Genomic DNA, 18,814 nt, shown 5'->3' on the forward strand with positions numbered 1-18,814 from the left:
TATGGAAAGGTATACGAACTAAAACTGGACAGTTCAAATATTTGAATGACTATAGAAGAAGGTCGTGGATTAGGACAGTGGTTCGGGTGATTCTCGTTGGCGTTTCTTAGCTGAATGCTTCATCAGAAGATTTCAAATCTCTTCCTACTGTTTGATCGAACCACAGGTAGAGAAACTAACGCGGATCTAGATTTTCTTTGGGGAATTGTCAAAAATAGGCCGAAAGTTGGGTAGAAAAAGAGTTTTAGGATTGATTGTAAAAAAGTTGAGATTTAGGACAAATTTGAGATGAAATGACGAAAATACTCTTATTTAATTTTACTTCATATTTGTTCTTCTCTTCCAACCTCTCTCTCTTCAATGTATAGTAAGTAAAGTAAAAAAAACATTTGCACTTCTTCTCCTCTCTAAAATGTTTGTCAACTTTTCGCTTTAGTTCGTTGCCGTTCATCCTCTACTCCGACAAATATCTCACACACTGTGGTTTGTTTTTTTTTTTAATCTGAATCGTGTTGTGTTATATGTATATATTTGCATCTTAAATATATAAATCAAATATAATTTTTAATTGTTTCAAGTTGATTTAGGGTTGTTTTAGAGATGTTTCAAAGGATGTTAGCAAGTTATTGTTATTGTTATTTTATCTCGCAAACATCTCGCAGACATCTCGCATGTTCTTAAATTCAAATGTTTAATTTGAAATGAATTGATTTATGGTGACTTTTAACATTTGAATTTTATTTCATTTCAGATTAAACATTTGAATTTAAGAACCTGCGAGATGAACTACACTGGAGTAAAGCTGTGAAGTAAAATTAAATAAAGGTATTTTCGTCATTTCACCCCAAATTTGTCATAAATCTCAACTTTTTTTACAATCAATCCTAAAACTTTTTTTCTACCCCATTTTTGGCCTATTTTTGGCAATTCCCCGAAAGAGTTTATGCATGTAAACATTAAATTTGTATTTTTAAAATACAGTAATAAGATCCAAAATATTTTTTACTCTAACTTTGGGTTTGGTCAAGTTGAGTTGTGTTCACTGTATGGCATATTTGTTGTGTTTGGAGTGTCTTAACTGACTTATAACTTCACAAGTGGATTGATCGTTCATCAATATTTACTTGTTAACTACATCTTTATCTTATTAACACTTGAAAAGTTGAACAATGATGTTGCTTGGAGTTCTAACAAACAGACAATGATTTGGCGTGGGTGATTAGAGTTTACTTTGGTCGTGTTTATATTGTTGTCTATAGTTATATCCCAATATGCAATGACATCAAGGTCTCGGCAGCAAAGACTACTTGTGATGGGTTTCATAGTATAACTTTCTTAAATTAACATGTCATGGTTGAATTGATGGTTTTCATAGTATAACTTTCTTAAATTAACATGTCATGGTTGAATTTATTTGTATACTTTTTTATAATTGTTTTTTTAAATGTTTTAATGAATGTTATATACTCAATTTTTTTTATATTATATAATCAAACCTTGTTTAAATTGTAAAATAAGAAATTATATTATATAATACAAATTAGTCCGTATTGAAAATTAACATCAATAGCATTTGAATTTAGACTTGGTAAAGTAGGCTAAAGGCCACGAAAATACAAGGAACATAAATTCAAGAAAAAGCAGACTTGGGAACAAATAATTACCAATTTCAACTAATCATTCATCTAAAAAAAATCCAAACTTAGGTAGGATAAGAAAGATCCATCCTTTACTAATCACAACAAGAGAATGTAAACTTTTGGTTGTTTTTCTTATAAATATATCGTTATAATTTCATACAAGGTAACTCCAACTTCAATTTAAAATTTGATTATTCAATGACTTTGACATCAAAACTCATTTTTCTTTGTTTTACAAGTAACAATTCTCTAAACTACAAATATACAGTTGTGGTCACATGAATGTCAAATGTGTTTTTCTTTGTTCGAATCTTAAGATTAACAAATACAAAATGTTTTTATGTTCGTAAATGTTATATTTTAGTAAACATTGTTATTTGTTACTCAACTCATTTGTTTTAAATGATGTCAATTCAAGTTAATCATATTGCTTTTATAAATACTTTGATCTCGAAAATATTAAAGAGATACTAAATTCATATTAAAAGAACAGATACATATACAACAAAATTCTAATAGGTTCTAAGTTTATTAAAAAGTTAAAATACAAAATACAAAAGAGATACATATATTGTGTGATTTAAATTTCAAATTAATAATACACAAAATTAAGTAGTTTGTTTATTTATAAAAAGAACAAAAGATTAAACTACAGTCGAGAGTCTCGAGACTCATAACAAGAAACTGGAACCAAATTACAAGTGCACATATCCCTCATGACAATGGAATCAATTACAAATTTTTTGTTCTTTCAAGTACCAACGAAGATCTATAAAATAGAAACGAAATAGGAATAAACTATTTTGGACAGTTTCTTAGATTTGGCTCATTATGTTAGGAATGTTTTTTGAGATTTAGAAAGAAGCAAAAATGATTAGAAACACAAACAACCGATCTAATGGTTTTATTTTTTATCCATAAATTGTTGAACTTCCATGGGCCAATTCAACAACTATTCCAAGATATTTCTATTGTAATTGTATTCTATTATCTTTTCATACAATTATATATATATGCAAAGGACATACACATATAATTCATAATGCTTTGTGGCAAGAATCTATAAATATTGGTATGGATGGAGAAACTGATCCAAATACCCAAGCTACTAATCATATCAGACCAACACAAAGTACAACAGGGGTAGTGCCTATACTAATTAAACTCAGAGCATCTTTATGTATAAACAAATTATCGTAGACCTCACTTATAGTGTTGTAACTCAAACTCAAACAACTCTTGCTAATATCCAATTCACTTCCTCATCTCAACCTTCACCTTTCAGTCGCTATGAAAATTCTTAATCGATGTAACGAAATATGTCTACCTATGATCTATTTGGTGATTCATAGAGCGTTTAGATATTTGTCGTCTCGTCGAAATGATGATTGGTGAATCTCTACAATGAAGATGATAGGACATGAGAAAGCTTATCTGAGAGAGGATGAAAGTTAAGCCTTCTGTGTTGCTGGCTGTTCAACTTGCAGGGGAAGTCCAATTTGAAGGAAAGCCAATGGAGGGTGCAGAAGAAGGCAATGAACGGATATTGATATCAATTGGCAATAGACGATATTGAATGTCGAGCTCTTGACAGACTTTGACAACTTCTTCGACCAAGACGGACCTCCGAGCCCATCTTTCCCCTGAGTCTTGATGGTTCATTCTGTGTGACAACCAAACTGCCAATTTGACCTTGTTTAAACCATCTATATCTTTGAACACAATCATAGGAGCAGGATACCAATGTTCTTTGTTGCCTTCAATGTAACTGCAGAAGAAAAATAGTCAGCTATTACGTATGTCAGGTAACAACATTGTTCTTTTACAGCTAACAATTACCTTATAATTCTGTGTTTCATGGCCGTAATTTTCTCAGCTGGTGTAGCGATATGGACAAGGAATTCAATTGATTCGCCCATGTCAGGACTACGGTAGAAGTTGTGGATTAATTTGGTTGCAAGAACACTATTTGGGATTATAACCTTCAAGTTGTCGTATCTCAAGAATACAGTAGTCAAAATGTTCATTTCCTCTACAACCATCTACACTTCAGTGGGATGATAATCAGGTCCAAGGTTCAGAAGAAATTAGAGTTACATAAAAATCAAAACAAATGAGAGCTACCTGCATTCCATCGATTTCGCAGCGATCTCCAACGTCAAACGGATGCATGACAAACAAAAAGATGATTGCTTCAAATATGGTTTTGCAAGTGTTTCCAAAAATAAATGCCACAACCACTATTTGAGAACTAAGGAAGATGAAAAATTTGCTGGAGGCAATTCCTAATACTATAAGCCATAAAATTAATATAAGGATGCCGAATATGACATTCACCATGTGATGTAGTTTATCCACAGCTGTTTTGGTATCATTCAGTGTTAAAGCAAGGGCTCTTCGTTCCCTGAACGCATTGACCTGGACAGAAGGATGTACCATAATGTCAAGAATAGGCGGTGAAAATGCTAAAGCACTAGAATTGGAAGAAATTTGATCAGAAATTGGAAGTTGGAACGATCATGGATAACATTTGGAGTATTTTGGAGCATAATTGCGGACAAAGCTTCATTAAGATTAATTTATCTCCATAATTTCAGACAACGGTTCTTAAACTTTCTCGCTGCAGTGGTTTTAATTATCTAGATGTAAACAGAATTTCTAAACAAATTTCCCAGCACAGTGCTAGTCATACTATTTCATCTCAGTAACTTCATTTACTTGTAACACGAGCAATGGCACTAACTCAAAAGAGATAACTGATAAGGAACGTTTTCAGAAATCATTTTTGCATTCTTACCACCCAATTTTTCAAGGCAGATTTGCTTATCCTCTGGTTTTCAGCGGCTCCTTCAAAGAGACTCATCGTTTTAAGAACCTCGTCTTCTCTCATGAACCGCACTAAGTCATCCAGGTATATGTACCTGCAAAGAACAAAAGAAATTATGTAATGAGGTTAGCGTAAACATAACAATGCATGTCTTTTTTCTTAATATATGTAAGTATGCAAACCTATCTATAAGTATCTTGGCTAATCTCGTGAAGCAATCTATCCGACTCTATAATATTTGGGTATCAAGAAATCCTTCAACATAATTAAACCTAAGTAGCTGGTTAACCTGAATTAGACTCTCAAAAGAATTTCACTTTGTCAAGCAACAAGGAACATACATGGAGACGTGATTAGGAGGGTTAGTTTCATAGAATATGAGTCATATGCCATAAGAAAGCTTAATATGAGCAGAAATGGCATATGTAAAAGTATTGATATTAGATTTATCCCAACTCGTCAACTTAAACTTTTGAATTGTTGTTGATTTAACATGGTGAAGGTCATGAGTTTGAGCCCCGTAAAATTACTTTCTTTCCGATTGATATTAAATTCCATATGTTAGGGCTTCAACAAATTTTCAAGCCCACATGAGTGTCGAAATAATAGATATAACAACATACTTATATCCACGATGAGCCACATTCTGAAAAATCTTTTTTGCTGCAGCCTTTGCCTCGCGTTCACTTTTGATCTCTGTAGTAGATTCATCATCAAGACACGGCCCCCGTATTTGCTCATCCAGTGTGGAAATACTACCATATCGAACTATGTTCAACAACCTCTTCATATTCCAGGCAGAGACGTTCTTCGTACTTAGTTTGTGCAAATGGTCAATCGTTATTCCATCGTTCCTATTTTTGGTCAGTGCTCGAGAGAGTTTGCAACTTTTTGCACAAAAACTTTTGTGGGTCCGTCCACTACCTATTTCCCTTCCACTCTTTATAGAAGCAAAGGTTGCAGCCTTGAGATCAGGGGGTATGATAATTCCTGCATTCTGTAATTTTTGGACTTCATCTGCAATCCTCTCCTCTTCTTCCTCATTCTTCCGTATTTCAACCAGAGGTGGACCCGAGAGCGTCTCAATGACATATTGATTAAACAACGATTCCTGAATTCGATCGAAGTATGTGCTTACATGGAAAGAAGAGGCAAGCACCTTCACCATCAAGGTTTTCACAAGCCATATCAGTGTGCTTATCAAGAGACAAACTAAAACTCTGCTCACATAATTGAGTATACTGGTGTTGGTTTGTTTCTCAACCCGTTTATTGAACAACAAATGCCAAGCGATGAGAACAAGGCCTAACCATAAACAATTCTGCACTGGTTTTCTAACCCCATATACAAAATACAAAACCCTTTTACGCAAAAGAAAATTCCTCTCAATGAAAAATACACCAATCCTAATCCCCCAACCAGATACCAATCGTCCACAAATCAGTATAAAAATCATCACCTCCCATTTCCATATATCCAACTCCCATAGACTCTTTTCCCTCAAATAAGGAACAGAAAGAGTGCAGATTAAAGCTGCAGTGATTATAATCAAACTAACCCATTGTAGAACAGTTAGAGCACTGAAATTTCCCCTTTTAAATTCGTCTGGAAGGTCATCCTCTAGAAAGGGGTCATCGTCGTCGTCTTCAATCTTCCCTAGAAACCCAGATCGTAGTTGACCTGACTTAGGAATGAGGCCAGAGAGCCGGTCAGGCTCGGCAGGTGGGTCTATCAATCTTGACTTGGTTTTCGCCCTCAGTAAATTAGATTTCCTTTGAAATGAAAGCTCACTATGAAAGGACAAGTTAGATGCGCATCTCATAGCCTCAGCAAGAGACTCGTTCTGAACCCCAGAGATAGTTGGAGATCCAAGACGTTCATGGTGCGGTTGTTGCCGTGGCGATTGTCCTCCTTTAGACTCTTCTTTCAAATCATTTGAATCTCTATTCCGCCTTCTTATTGACTGATCATTGCTCGAAATTTCTGTCGAGTCGTGCTGAAACGAAACTTTAAGATCCTTAGAAGTTTGACTCAAAGGCGACTCTGCCAATGGAGGTACAATCCTATTTGGCTTCAATTCCTCCATTTCCAAATCCATATCCAAAGTCGTTTCTCCCTCAATTTTCTGCTTACAAAGAAAGTCACCAATCAGCTTCGTAGGAGGATCCTCCATTCCATAACCAGTCTGTACAAATTCAAATCCCTCGTTTCTATCAACACCACTATTATCACCCATTCTCGCACTTTCCCCAATTCCAATTTCATCATTGTTCCAGAAATCGTACCTGGATTCCCGCCAAACATTCCCGCCATTATTGCCAGCAGAGTCCAGAGATCTGGAGACAGCTGAAGACGAACCACCACCATCAATCTTGAGAATGACCTCTGTTCTGTCAGATGTATCAGAATCGTTCACCGGATGACGATCCCTAAGACAACGACTATGATCCGTAGTTTGGTGATTGAGAAGAATGGGGAGCTCTTCGTGATTGATTTCGCTGCCGGCTCCTCCAGCAGAAATTTTCCTTGTATGCTTGAAAGATACATTACCTTTGAAAGATTTCTTGAGCGTATCCATTACTGGTTAGTACCCCCCAAAGGAAAAATAGCGATTGACGAAGAGAATTTTGAGGTTTGAAGGAGGAAGAAGAAGAAGAAGGTGGGAGAGAGAAAATGGTTGGGGAATTTGCATGGGAATAAAGCACGCAAATCCATGCAATAACGCCATAAGCTTTCAATTTCCTTTGGAATTAGCCTAACTAACTATGTTATTGTCCTTATTATTATTTTAACATATGGTTAGTCTTCTTCTTTTTCTTTAAGGCTTAATTATAAGAAATGATCTCAAAGTATGTCACTTCTAAATCAATATATATATTCACTTTTTAAAATGTGTAATAATATTAACTTAAAATGTGTAATAATATTAACTACAAATTTTCGTAAATATTTCATATATATAGTCGTAAAGTAGAAGTTCCTTAAAATTTTAGACAAAGATTGTGATATGAAATGATGTAGTCGTGATCTAGATAATTATGAATGAAAATTTAGGCTGCTCACATCGCTTCAAGTCATTCCTATATGATTGTATGAGTTGAAATGTATACTATAGTTTTTATTAATTATGTGCCAATAATAGAAAGCGAGGATAACGTAAGGATAGAAATGGAGGAAAAATAGGAGTTTTTTATGATTTAAAGAAAGAGATTAAGACAAGAATTGGCCCATTTAAGTCTTGGGATGGATAATGTCTGGAATACCATCTGTTTAAAACACAGCAACAACCAAATAAACAAGTTATAACAACATCAAATGTGTACACACCAATCTTCAATTTTAATCTTTAAAATAACTGCAAAACACTTAACACCAACTCTGCCAAAATGAAGAAGTTGCTATCACAAAATACTACATTTGGTCTAAGAAAAAGCTCGTCCAAAACGAAAGTGTTTTGTCCTGCAGTGAAATTAGGCACATTCACTTGTAAAATAAGCCAGTCTTCTAAATTTTTCATGTGGTATATGGGGTTTTCATCACAATTGTAATGGCAAAATTACTTTTGAAATTTTGTGAAAGGTCAAAGTATTATCAATATAATGCTATTAAGTTCCAAAGTATTATATAGGTTGGAGTTTTATTAAATGACATCCAAACTTCAGTTTTTTTTCCCTATAATTCAAACTTAATTTTTTTTTTGAAAATTGTTATAGATAACCAAAAAAAAAAAAAGAAAAAACTATATAAATAAGAGCGAATTTGATTTTTTTTTTTTTTTTTGGCTATTTTATATAAATACTTCCAACATTTTGCTACTTTTTAATTTTTGTTTGCTTAAATACATATTTTGAATACATGTTTGAAGGAAATCCATATAATTTCAAAAGTGACTTTTGTTCTCTTTTTTCTTATACTCTTAAACACTCAAGTGATTATTATTTTAATAAATAGTTCCACTTACTCTTTATATAAATATATAAAACAAGTACTATCGTTATTATTTCAAATAAATAAAGATTTAAAATTTCAAACCTGAAGGAAAAAATTGCATCATTACAAACAACCATTACTAATGACATCACATATGTAAGATTATCAATTTGTCCTTTAGTATTCAACTATTTAATGGGAAACTATCGGCCAATTTTTTGAAATTGAGATTCGGGACAACAAGATTCAATCTTCAATTTAAAAAAAAAATGCCCTTGAGGAGATTATAAGACCTGTATAAATATGTTTTCTAAATATTCTTATTTGAAAAGACAAAGCTGCGAATCATCACAACTATCAACAACACCTTGATATGGAAGAAAGAAAAGAAAATAGAGGGAAAAGAAAAGAAATTCAAACTTTGGCACTAGGGGAATGGAAATAATTAATCGGTTAGAAAAATTGATAGAAGAAATAAATGAAGGGGTAAAAAGGTTAAAAGAAAAAAAGAAAGAAAGAAAGAAGTAAAATGTTGTGGACGATAAATTACTATACAAAGACAAGGTTGGAGATTAGCCAAAAGCCAAACGACAATAATGTTAAATTGCCAACCGCTTCTCTTCTTCTATCTTTCTGTTCACTTCTCAGTGATGGTTTCGTCTCAACACAGAAAGGAATCCTCCACTTTTCTCCTTTCTTCGATCCTCACCCTCTTCAGCAACCTATTCAATCATACATTTTATAATTATATATATTCTTCTGTATGCTTACAAATACTAATTTAATATAATCTTTTATACAATCATCCATAAATAGAGTACGCTTTTACAATGGAATTCTCTGGGTAACCATTTGGTTTTTTTGTTTATGAAAATTCAGCTTATAAATCTCATTTCCATCCATTGGTCTCTAAAAGTTTTTTTTGACTGCATTTTAGGATAGAGTTGTATTTTGAAAATTAAATTAAAAAAATAGTTCTCCATAACTTGTTTTTTTTTAAAAATTGGCAAAGAGAAAACAAGTCCAAATTTCAAAAATCAAAAGTCAAATGATTATTGAATGGCACTTTAACTTTTTGTTTTTAGTTTTTAAAATCAAGTTTATAAACACTAATTTCACCTCTAAATTTAATGGCCTTATTACCTACTTTCTACCCATGTTTTCAGAAAAACTAAGCTAAGTAATTTAATACTGAAAAAATAGTTTGTAAAATCTTGTTTTTGTTTTTGAAATTTGGCTAACAATTTAAATTAGAAGAAACTAAATTCCAGCATATAACATATTGCCTTTGTTTCGTGAAAGAAAAATAATAAACTTGTAGAAAGGGAAGGAACTTACTTCCTTAGTTATCTGCAACAATATATCGATAATTTCACAAAAGTCAGGCCTGCAAGATGGGTCTTGCTGCCAACATTTTTCTAGCAAGTCAGCTAGCTTGGGATTAGTGTGCTTAGGCATAGTAGGCCGTAAACCCTGAAAAAGCATGCACCAACCACTCATTAGACTACAAAAAAGATATAGCCATCTTGAATATTGATAGTTATGACATATCGCCTTAAACCACTCCCGACTTGCAGCTCTGTCGAACTTAAAAAACTACAAATAAACGATATAAACGATCGAGATTAGCATGCACTCTAATGATTTGAAGAAAAACACTCTTGTTTTTCTCTTCGAGGAGCCATTGGAACATTTTACGGCATAGATCCAGCTATTTTCTATTCTTACAATGGAAGATTCATAATCAAAATACCATAAAGCTAGATTTTATGGGAATCAAATTGTACCTTTTGTACTACTCCGACTGCGGCTTGTAATGGTGTTAGGAATTCATAAGGTAGCTGGTAAGCAAAACAGACAGAATATCATTCATTTGAAAACAAAAAAGCTGACTTATCTTGTAGGAAGAAGGAACGAATAAGGGGATGATTCAAATCACTTCAAACACATGCTTTTAACAACTCAAAAGCAACTTTAGTGGTATGAAAATCGTATTTAAAAGTATAAGATCACATTATAAATGGTTATAGACATGTTTTAAAGTGATTTTGAACGAAGAAAATATAATTTGAACTATTTAAAAACAACTTCCAAACGTGTCATAACCAAGTGGAGAAATGCTAGATTGCCATTTGTTGTACCTTTCCAGTTAGCAGCTCCCACAAGACAATTCCAAAACTGAAAACATCAGCCTTGTGATCATAGGGTTTGTGTTCAATAACCTTCAATACGAAGTAACTGGAGTAAGAAGATGACAAGATGAGTAAACTATATATTCCAGCAAACATTCAGCTAGTTTTTGGAGATTGGTGATTTTCAACCAAAGGAAAATGATCAACCTCAAAGCCACCCAAGGGAGGAATAAACAAGAAAAGAAAGAAATGAGTACTCAATAGCAATATACCAATTATTAATTAGAATCATAGCAGCCAATTACTCAAATGATCGATTAAATTGTCGAGAAAACGATATCAAAAAGTCGTTGTCTTTACTATTGTGGAACACAACCAAGAGCATAGCCATTGGAGGTTAAATGCCAGGCACAAGCAAGCCTCAGTGAGGCGATCGTATAAATGCAGCGAATAATAAGAAATTTAAGGATTTCTTTCTCAAACAAAGTTGAAAACTCCCCGTTTTAAAGATAATAAGAAAATAAATAAAATATATCCTTCATTTTCTAAGAGATCTTGTGAAATATTATGACTCAAGGATGAAACTTTTTTAAAGAAAACACACCATATGTGGTATGCCACCTCACTTGCACCTACCATAAAAAATAAATAAAACAAAAGAAAATGGGCAAAACAGTCCATGGTGTGACCCCATGAATACTAAAAGTCTCAGTGCTTCGATGAACATACCTCAGGAGCCATCCACCGATATGTCCCGGTTTCTGCGGTCATAACTCCTGATTGAGCTTTTACTCTGGCAACACCGAAATCAGCAACCTTGACAACCTGTGGTATAAAGTGAGTGTGAGAAAGGTGCTGATACTCTAAATCGTATAGCAAATCGACCAAATTGTGCAATATGCACGTGCAACTACATGCATAAAAAATCTTGTATAAACTCATTACAGTTATCAAGCTTTTGTATACAGACAATATGTAACACATCATAGGGTGGCTCAATGGTCTATTGCAGACTAATATTTTAGTTTTAAAAGTCTCATAGCTTAAAGGCAAATTTAGAAAATTGAAGCATCCCTTGTGCTTAAAAGAGGGAAGATGAACTTTAGGCTAAACAGCTTTTATCTGCAATTGAGATTCCTGCTTGACAAAGTTGAATTTGTAGCATAAAGTTGAAGAGCAATTTATTCACTTTTAAGAAAAAAGATTGGTCTGATTGGTTCTTTGGATAGAAGAAATATCTCTTTAGAAGAAGCTCCTGGAAGAATATCCCAAAGCATGTGAAAATGTTTCAAGATTCAAACGAGTAGGCAACAATATATTAGGTATTTTCAAGATTCTACTGTTTTATGCATTTTCAAAATAAACTACCTCATGCAGATATTTGGTGAAAAGCTAATCTCTAGAAAAATAAATTTATTAAACCATAAGAATAACTGTGGTCTGAACTTATGTACAGCCTAAGATGTGCAAATATTTCTAGAAAGTTAGTATATTAAGGACTAATTAATATCGAGCAGAGACATGCATTGACATCAAAATGAAGGACCAAAAGGAAATTGTTCTTACTTCATTTTCATCCATCAGAAGATTGGCAGCTTTTAGATCTCTGTGAATTATATTATTTTGGTGCAAATAGTTCATTCCCTTGGAGACATCAATAGCTACCTTAAGCAAAGATGGAAGCCTAAAAGTCCCCTTTTGTTTATGTAGATAGTCATAGACACTACCACCAGACATAAATTCTGAAGTGAAAAAGTGGAGAAATAACTGTCAGATTCAATCCAAATAAATAATGTTAGCTTGTTTATTATGTTCAATGGGGTTAGAAAATTAAACTTAGTGGAATATTTGCTGGACTCACCTGTTACAATGCACAAGCTTGGGGGCTTAGTACATGCACCTATAAACTGTACGACATTCTTGTGCCTTACTTTTCTGCAAATCACACAAAAATGTTAAATCAAAAGATTATAAGCATGGAGCTGAAAATAAAGCAAATAACTCAATCTCTACACATCACCAAAAAAAAGTGAGGAAAGACTATTAAAAAAAGTCATGTAAAATGTAATTGGAAGCAACATTTAATTTCCAAAGACATTTTCACAAGAGGTACAAATAAATTTCACTTGGTGTGGCAGAGGTAACGTGGATGGAAGTGTTCAAGAGTCTAACTATAACTGCCACCAGATATCCTGTCAATTATTTACTTTCATCTATTTCAAAATCCTTGTATAAAAAGTAAAACCCCTCCCTTATGTTCCCTGTTTCCATGCCACAAAATGGTTGTATCCAATTTCAACTATAAAATGAGGGGAATTCATGTACCTCAAAGAAATGATAATTTCAATGTCAACTTGTCAAGAATGCTAAGAAAATTAATCAAAATCAGCATAAAATAAATCGTAGATTTAAAATAACGGATTACCAATATTTGACCTACCTCATAATATATACCTCCTGGGCAAACTCACTTTGCATATCTGTATTTACACGTTCAGTTTTGAGAACTTTAATAGCCACTTCCTGACTGCAGTATGTACCTTTATACCTGGTTTTGTTGATAGTGACATTTAGGCTCACATAAAGCCGTACCAAAAGTATACACATGAAAAAGCACTGAAAAAAAAAATCATTTTTGGACTTACAGATCCCCATATGAACCAGATGCAACTTTATGCTCAAACTTCAAATGTCTAGGATTAATTTCCCATACGTCAGTCCCATCTGTGGGTATTTCTACCCGATCAGACTCACATTTAGCTGTTATATCGAGTTCCCCCACAGGAGACGAGGATTTCTGATTTGGCCAACCTCGCCTCTGAAAAGAGAATAAAAATTCCGAAGATAATCAGGCACAAATTCATGGTAAAAAATGAAATGACAGTTGACAAAGAAAGGGTTATTGAATTGAGAGTAGAAAGCACAACATTTTTGAAAGAGTTGACCATCCATATAATAGTAAAACAACATGGAATTTAGATGCAATGTTCAAAATCAACCAATTCTTAAATAATAAAGAGCTACCTCAACCAGTAAAACTTCACTCTCTAATGCAGTCTTCAGCCGCTCTGTTTCCTGTTTCAATACCAAAATACAAGTTAGATTTGAGCATTGGCTAAAATTTTGATGAATGTACAGTACAGAAAATTATCCAAAAACATAGTTATTATTCCTTTCTGATTTATATTACCCGTTAAGAGTTTTGAAAGGACAAATAATACAAGTTCAAAAATTATTAGCACCTCTATAATGTTTTTTCTTTCTTTCTTTCTATCTTTTCTTCTGTTGGAAAGAAGACATACTTCCATTGAGGAAAAAATAAAATAACTCATAACATAGAAAGAAAGAAAGAGAGAAAAAGGAGAGAGCCCACACAAAGGGAGCACCCTAGAAAGGGCCTCAAATCTAATAGAAAATGATGAATACTTACAAGAGGGGCTCATCACCCAAAGAGAGACATTCAAATTTACGAAGGACCAAACATCAACGGGACCCCTATCAACCCATCTAAAAACCATATTGTTTCTATCCTCCCAAATACCCAAATACCCAAAAACAAAACATAACCGACCTTTCCATAAGTGAAAGTAACAAACTAAACCAAGATGCCTTTATCTTTATTTTACTTTTACTTTGTAAAGACAAAAACATAAAAGAGAAGCTACAATTTCAGTAGAGACATGTCTAAAAGAATAATATACCTCATAGGGCCAACCATCAACTACAAAAACATCCAATGAGTAACCATCAACAGTGGAAAATGCATGTGCCTCCTGGATGTTGAGCCCAATCTCCGCAAGCAAGGAAGTCAACTGAATATATACAAAAGGTATCAGCAGATGCTAAGCAAATAAAAAATTGACGAGCTAAACAGTTCAGAAACTTATTTGTGTTATTGTTTGAGTATCTTTTAGCAAACCTTACACAAGCGCACGCACACAATCTATTGACCAGAACTTCAATGTAAGATAAACCAAGAACGCTAACTTATATTCCTAGATTAATGGATAAGACTAGCTTTCAAGAATGAAGACTTTGAAGTGCCTACACACATATGCCTACCATACACACAGACTCTTGTAGAGAAATTCAATGTATGTGAGATACCTGACTAAGAAGTTTCGGCTTATCATCCGTAGAGAAGGTGATTTCATGCATTGGCCTACATTATTTGTCAAAATAATAAAGAAAAATATGTCAATTGTCAACTAAATGAAGAAAAACGGGTAGAGCTAAAAAAAAGAAAAGAATCAAGTTTGCTAAAACCAGTTAAGTTCCAATATATAATTTTTCTTTCCACAAAAATACTAGCCGTACAGGTGTAAAACAGATACAGCTTTCTAAAACAAGATAATTTGCAGACACAATTATTTTTTTTTCTAAAGAGCACCAAAACAAGCAAGGCATAAAAACTACGCTAGTTTAATTTTGTATGGCAGGGGAAAAGAGATTACCGGAAAAACTGTGTTCTGGCATGTACAGACTGATCAACCTCCAGATCCTGAGTATTATTAGCTTCAAGAGCCAAGGCCTCGAGGTTAGGAGATGACCCAAAGGCAGGTGGTGGATGCATGCTAACAATTCAGAAAATCAACCAAAGATTTATTACGTTAATAAGAAAATGACAAATACCACAATCAGTACGACAAAGATATAAGATGTGATTGGATAGCTTTATTTTCAAACACAATAAAAATGCATAAGTTAACATAATCCGACCTTATTTTAAAACACCATAAAAATACATAAGTTAACATAATAAGAGTTTACTGACAGAATCATACATGCAAAATACAGAGAAATAAAAGCACACCTCTGTCTGCTCAAGCAATTTGAAGAATTATGATCAGTGTCTTTTACAGGACATGAATCAGCAAAGTCAGCAGAATGCTCATCAGAAACGGCTTGGACCTAGAGGATTACAATAAATACAAATTAGTTTAATGACTATGGATCAAAGGAGAGTGGAAGGGAAAATGGCCCCTTCACGAACAACTAATCATAATCCTATAGAAATGAAAGCTGCAAATTTAAAATCAAAGAAGGAAACCAAGTAAGTGACATTGATTACAGATGAGAATTTGTACTCTAATTGAAACAAAACTTCCTCCTCAAATCACGAATGTTACAAAGGTAAACAGCCATATGAATTGAAAAAAACATAGACAATATGTGAACTCAGCATAAGATCAAAATTGGCAGCAGATTTCAGGAAACTCAAGCCAGAAATCTAAGATACATTAAAATTGGCCCAGAGGTTTAGAGTGCTGGTTTCCATACTGTTCAAACCCCTAGATTCAATCACATCCCTCAACTTCGTAACATAAGCAATAAAATTCCATATTAATAGTTTAATCCAACCTGCCATTATGTGAAAGCACATTTGATGGCTAGTTTAACCTATAGTAAAAATGCTTTTATTTGTTCATAAATTACAATACCACACGGTGTTCCGTTCATTGCCAAAAAGAACTGACTAAATAATTTGATAATGATACAAAAAATAATTTCTGCATTCGTTAATGATCAGAAAACATCCAGTAGTCCCGTCCTAACCAAGAAAATGCACACTACACTACTTTCTTAAAAATCACTGCGCATGATGTATCATGATGAGGGTAGGGGTAAGAAAAACGCTCAAGACACTTAAATCTATATTACGCTCTTGCTCACCTGCACAAGGCGGACTTCAATTGCAGGTCGATTTGCAGGATCGTGAGCGAATTGCAATAATCTTTTATGCATGAGAACATCTTCTGCCCTCTCCACATTTACGTCTAGAGCATATCTGCATAGCATTGGATCTAATTGATCGACTATTCATCAACCGAACAAGGAAGATAGAAAGAAGACAGTATACACAAAGACTAAGCGGTTAAAGTCATCTACCAAACTCAGGAAGTGTTCAAGATGACCATAATTACCATTGGTAGAAGAGACAATAAAGTAAAAAGAACTTTCAAAGCAAACTCATACCGAATCTCTTAATTGAAGATAACATAAGAAAGAATGTAAAATGATCAAAATCTACACACAATCCTTTATTCTCTACTCCAAAACTGAAAACCTGATCCAATACTAATCCGATATAACACAAATTCGAACAATACATGCAAAAAAAAACAACAACATTGATTACGAAAAAAAAAAAGCAAAACGAAAACGTAATCCAGAAATCAACAACCGGCTAACAAGCTTGCAAAGGATGGATAAAAGAAAAACGAAAACCTCGATCAAGAAAAACGCGAGAAAGGAGTCAAAGAAGAAAGAAGGAAGGAATGTAGGGGAGAGTACGGAAGCAAAGAGTAGGTTAAAGATACCGAGTGGGAAGACGATTGAAGTGAACCCATAGTTCGTCATCAAAACCAGGCTGAATAGCCTCCTCGTTGTTGGAATCCTTCAAACGCCGTAGAACCTCATTGTAGACCTCAAACTTCTGCCTCTGTTGCCGACTTTGCGCCGGTGATAACAAGTCGTACGCTCTACTTCCACAGCTCTCGTTATCCTCCATAACCATTAGGGAAAAAAAAAAGCAATGGAAGAAAAAGCAAACGGCAAAGGAAAATGGAAGGCAAGAAGCTTTCGATCTTTATTGCACAGAGAAAAGGTTTTACGTGAAAAAGCAAAACGATGGTTGATTGTGAAAAAAGAAACCGATACCAAAACCAAAACCAAAAGCCAAAAGCCAAATCAAAATCCAAAACCAAAAACCCGAGTTTATATGAAGAGACACAGATTTAATATGGCCAAATTAAATACTCAAAAATGGAAATTCATATTCTAATAATGAAATAATTAAAGGACCAACAAAAAAAAAAAACTTTCTTCTCTTTATTTATTTATAAATGTTTTAATTTTTTTTAAAATTAAATTAATCAATTAAAGCGATTTTACGGAACGGAGGATCAGAGGCGAGGAGGATTCTATAGCTAATCCGGCGACGCCTTTTTTCATTTTCAATTAAAGGAGAGGAAAATTCTTGTGCGTTGTGGTGTGCTGTTGTTACCATGAGGATCAGCACTTGGCATCTTAATTTTATCTGAAAAAACACCATTGGGCCCCATCTGGAAAATGACCCTTTTTTGTATACGAAAATATAAATTTATTTCTTTATTTTTTTTAATTTCTTAGTTTGTTGGAGTCAAATTTGGAGAAGCTGTCAAAATATTCTCTTCCTACCATTAAATTATACAAAAACCAACATAATTTAATTTAGTCTCTCCATATCCAAATCCTTTTTCTGTCCAAAATTAGCCAATAGCAATCCAATTTTTAAACACTAACTTTATTGTTATCATTTATCAAAATATGAAGTAAAGATGTCGACACGTTAATAAAATATAGAATTAACAAATCTCTAATTACAACTTCCTGTTTAACTTAAAACAGTTTTTGGTTATTTTTATTTTGAAAGTATAACTTATTTTTTTTTGCAAAGGTATTGTATTAAATATTGGGTGGGAATTTGAATCCACAAATGTCAGTTGAGCTAAGCTCATGTTAGCGTATACTTTGTTTTGTCACAAATCACAAATTTTTAAAAGTATGAAATAAATTCAAACTATATACTTTGTTGAACGTATTAAAATCAAGTCTACTCGATAATGTTGTGATTTTTCATTTTTTTTAATGTTTTTTAACGGCTTTCAATTTTGTTTTTTTCGTGATTAAATTTTAAATATCATGATAAAACAGTTTTAAAAATATGATCTATACCTTTAAATCATCCCATTCACTCCAGAAAAATAAATTTTTGTTATGGGAAGATTTAATATTCTAGAAAAAAGAAAAATAACGATAAAACACTTAAAAAAGAAAAACAATGTATGAGCACCACCGCCACGTGTAAGATAGCTTTGCTAATTCACTCACAATTTTCTTTTCATTGGTATTAAATTTGGAATAAATCAAAGCTTCATGAATAAAATTAATGAGTTAGCTGAATAGCATACGTGAAAACTCTGTCTCTAAAAGGTTGAATCTCATATTTTTCTAACTATTGTACTAAAAAAGATTTAAAATTTAATAAAATATGGAGAAATTTAAAAAATTTATATTCTCCCTGAGGCTTATAAATTCCTTAAAGTATATTAGAATAACTTTAGAAAGGACCTGTAAAATTGCAACATTTTTTAAATATAGAGTAAAATATTAGAATATGTAACAAAAACATATTTTCGGTTATTTAATTTTGAAAAATAAGAAAAATAGGAAGGGGGGAGGAGGTGGCGGATAATGGAGGGTTCGAGCAGGATGAAGTGGAGGGAGGGGTTTTGGATAATGTA

The 18,814-nt window shown here is 33.3% G+C and overlaps 2 protein-coding genes across 7 annotated transcripts; both read right to left on the reverse strand.

Annotated features, from left to right (window-relative positions):
- Nucleotides 1–2,650: 2,650 nt before the first annotated feature.
- Nucleotides 2,651–7,344, reverse strand: LOC101207426 (mechanosensitive ion channel protein 6). 4 transcript variants are annotated; one of them, XM_004144877.3, is made up of 5 exons: nt 5,091–7,334; nt 4,438–4,561; nt 3,765–4,058; nt 3,480–3,682; nt 2,651–3,408 (listed from the first exon to the last, which is right to left on the reverse strand). In XM_004144877.3, exons 1-5 carry the CDS (start codon nt 7,043–7,045, stop codon nt 3,117–3,119), a joined length of 2,868 nt encoding a protein of 955 aa, XP_004144925.1. In that variant the 5' UTR covers nt 7,046–7,334; the 3' UTR covers nt 2,651–3,116. The 4 variants fall into 4 exon arrangements, with proteins under 4 accessions (XP_004144925.1, XP_031744329.1, XP_031744330.1 ...); XM_031888469.1 differs by lacking the exon at nt 2,651–3,408 and having other exon boundaries at nt 3,480–3,687; nt 3,765–3,790; nt 3,978–4,058; nt 5,091–7,343; XM_031888470.1 differs by lacking the exon at nt 2,651–3,408 and having other exon boundaries at nt 3,541–3,682; nt 3,765–3,790; nt 3,978–4,058; nt 5,091–7,344.
- A 1,313-nt stretch (nt 7,345–8,657) lies between these two features.
- LOC101213048 (serine/threonine-protein kinase STY46) lies at nt 8,658–17,256 on the reverse strand. Of its 3 annotated transcripts, none has more exons than XM_004144818.3 (16): nt 16,850–17,247; nt 16,203–16,317; nt 15,343–15,440; nt 14,984–15,103; nt 14,637–14,691; nt 14,231–14,341; nt 13,554–13,604; nt 13,175–13,347; nt 12,970–13,077; nt 12,391–12,464; nt 12,096–12,271; nt 11,259–11,354; nt 10,539–10,619; nt 10,185–10,238; nt 9,736–9,870; nt 8,658–9,119 (listed from the first exon to the last, which is right to left on the reverse strand). In XM_004144818.3, exons 1-16 carry the CDS (start codon nt 17,044–17,046, stop codon nt 9,042–9,044), a joined length of 1,722 nt encoding a protein of 573 aa, XP_004144866.1. In that variant the 5' UTR covers nt 17,047–17,247; the 3' UTR covers nt 8,658–9,041. The 3 variants fall into 3 exon arrangements, 2 of the variants coding, with proteins under 2 accessions (XP_004144866.1, XP_011658610.1); XM_011660308.2 differs by having other exon boundaries at nt 16,203–16,333; XR_969972.2 differs by lacking the exon at nt 8,658–9,119 and having other exon boundaries at nt 9,817–9,870; nt 10,539–10,635; nt 16,850–17,256.
- Between the last annotated feature and the right edge of the window lie 1,558 nt (nt 17,257–18,814).

This window comes from Cucumis sativus, chromosome 7 (assembly GCF_000004075.3).
Source record: "Cucumis sativus cultivar 9930 chromosome 7, Cucumber_9930_V3, whole genome shotgun sequence".
NCBI lineage: Eukaryota > Viridiplantae > Streptophyta > Magnoliopsida > Cucurbitales > Cucurbitaceae > Cucumis > Cucumis sativus.

Bases quoted from the DNA above. Each gene is read 5' to 3' on its own strand.
- LOC101207426 (XM_004144877.3), bottom strand. From the start codon at position 7,045: ATGGATACGCTCAAGAAATCTTTCAAAGGTAATGTATCTTTCAAGCAT. The intron at 4,059-4,437 runs GTAAGAATGCAA...CCTTCTGTCCAG, and splicing joins CTGCCTTGAAAAATTGGGTG to GTCAATGCGTTCAGGGAACG. The intron at 3,683-3,764 runs GTAGCTCTCATT...ACTGAAGTGTAG, and splicing joins GCGAAATCGATGGAATGCAG to ATGGTTGTAGAGGAAATGAA.
- LOC101213048 (XM_004144818.3), bottom strand. From the start codon at position 17,046: ATGGTTATGGAGGATAACGAGAGCTGTGGAAGTAGAGCGTACGACTTG. The intron at 15,441-16,202 runs GTGAGCAAGAGC...GTAATCCTCTAG, and splicing joins TTGAAGTCCGCCTTGTGCAG to GTCCAAGCCGTTTCTGATGA. The intron at 12,465-12,969 runs GTAGGTCAAATA...TGTGATTTGCAG, and splicing joins CAGGAGGTATATATTATGAG to AAAAGTAAGGCACAAGAATG.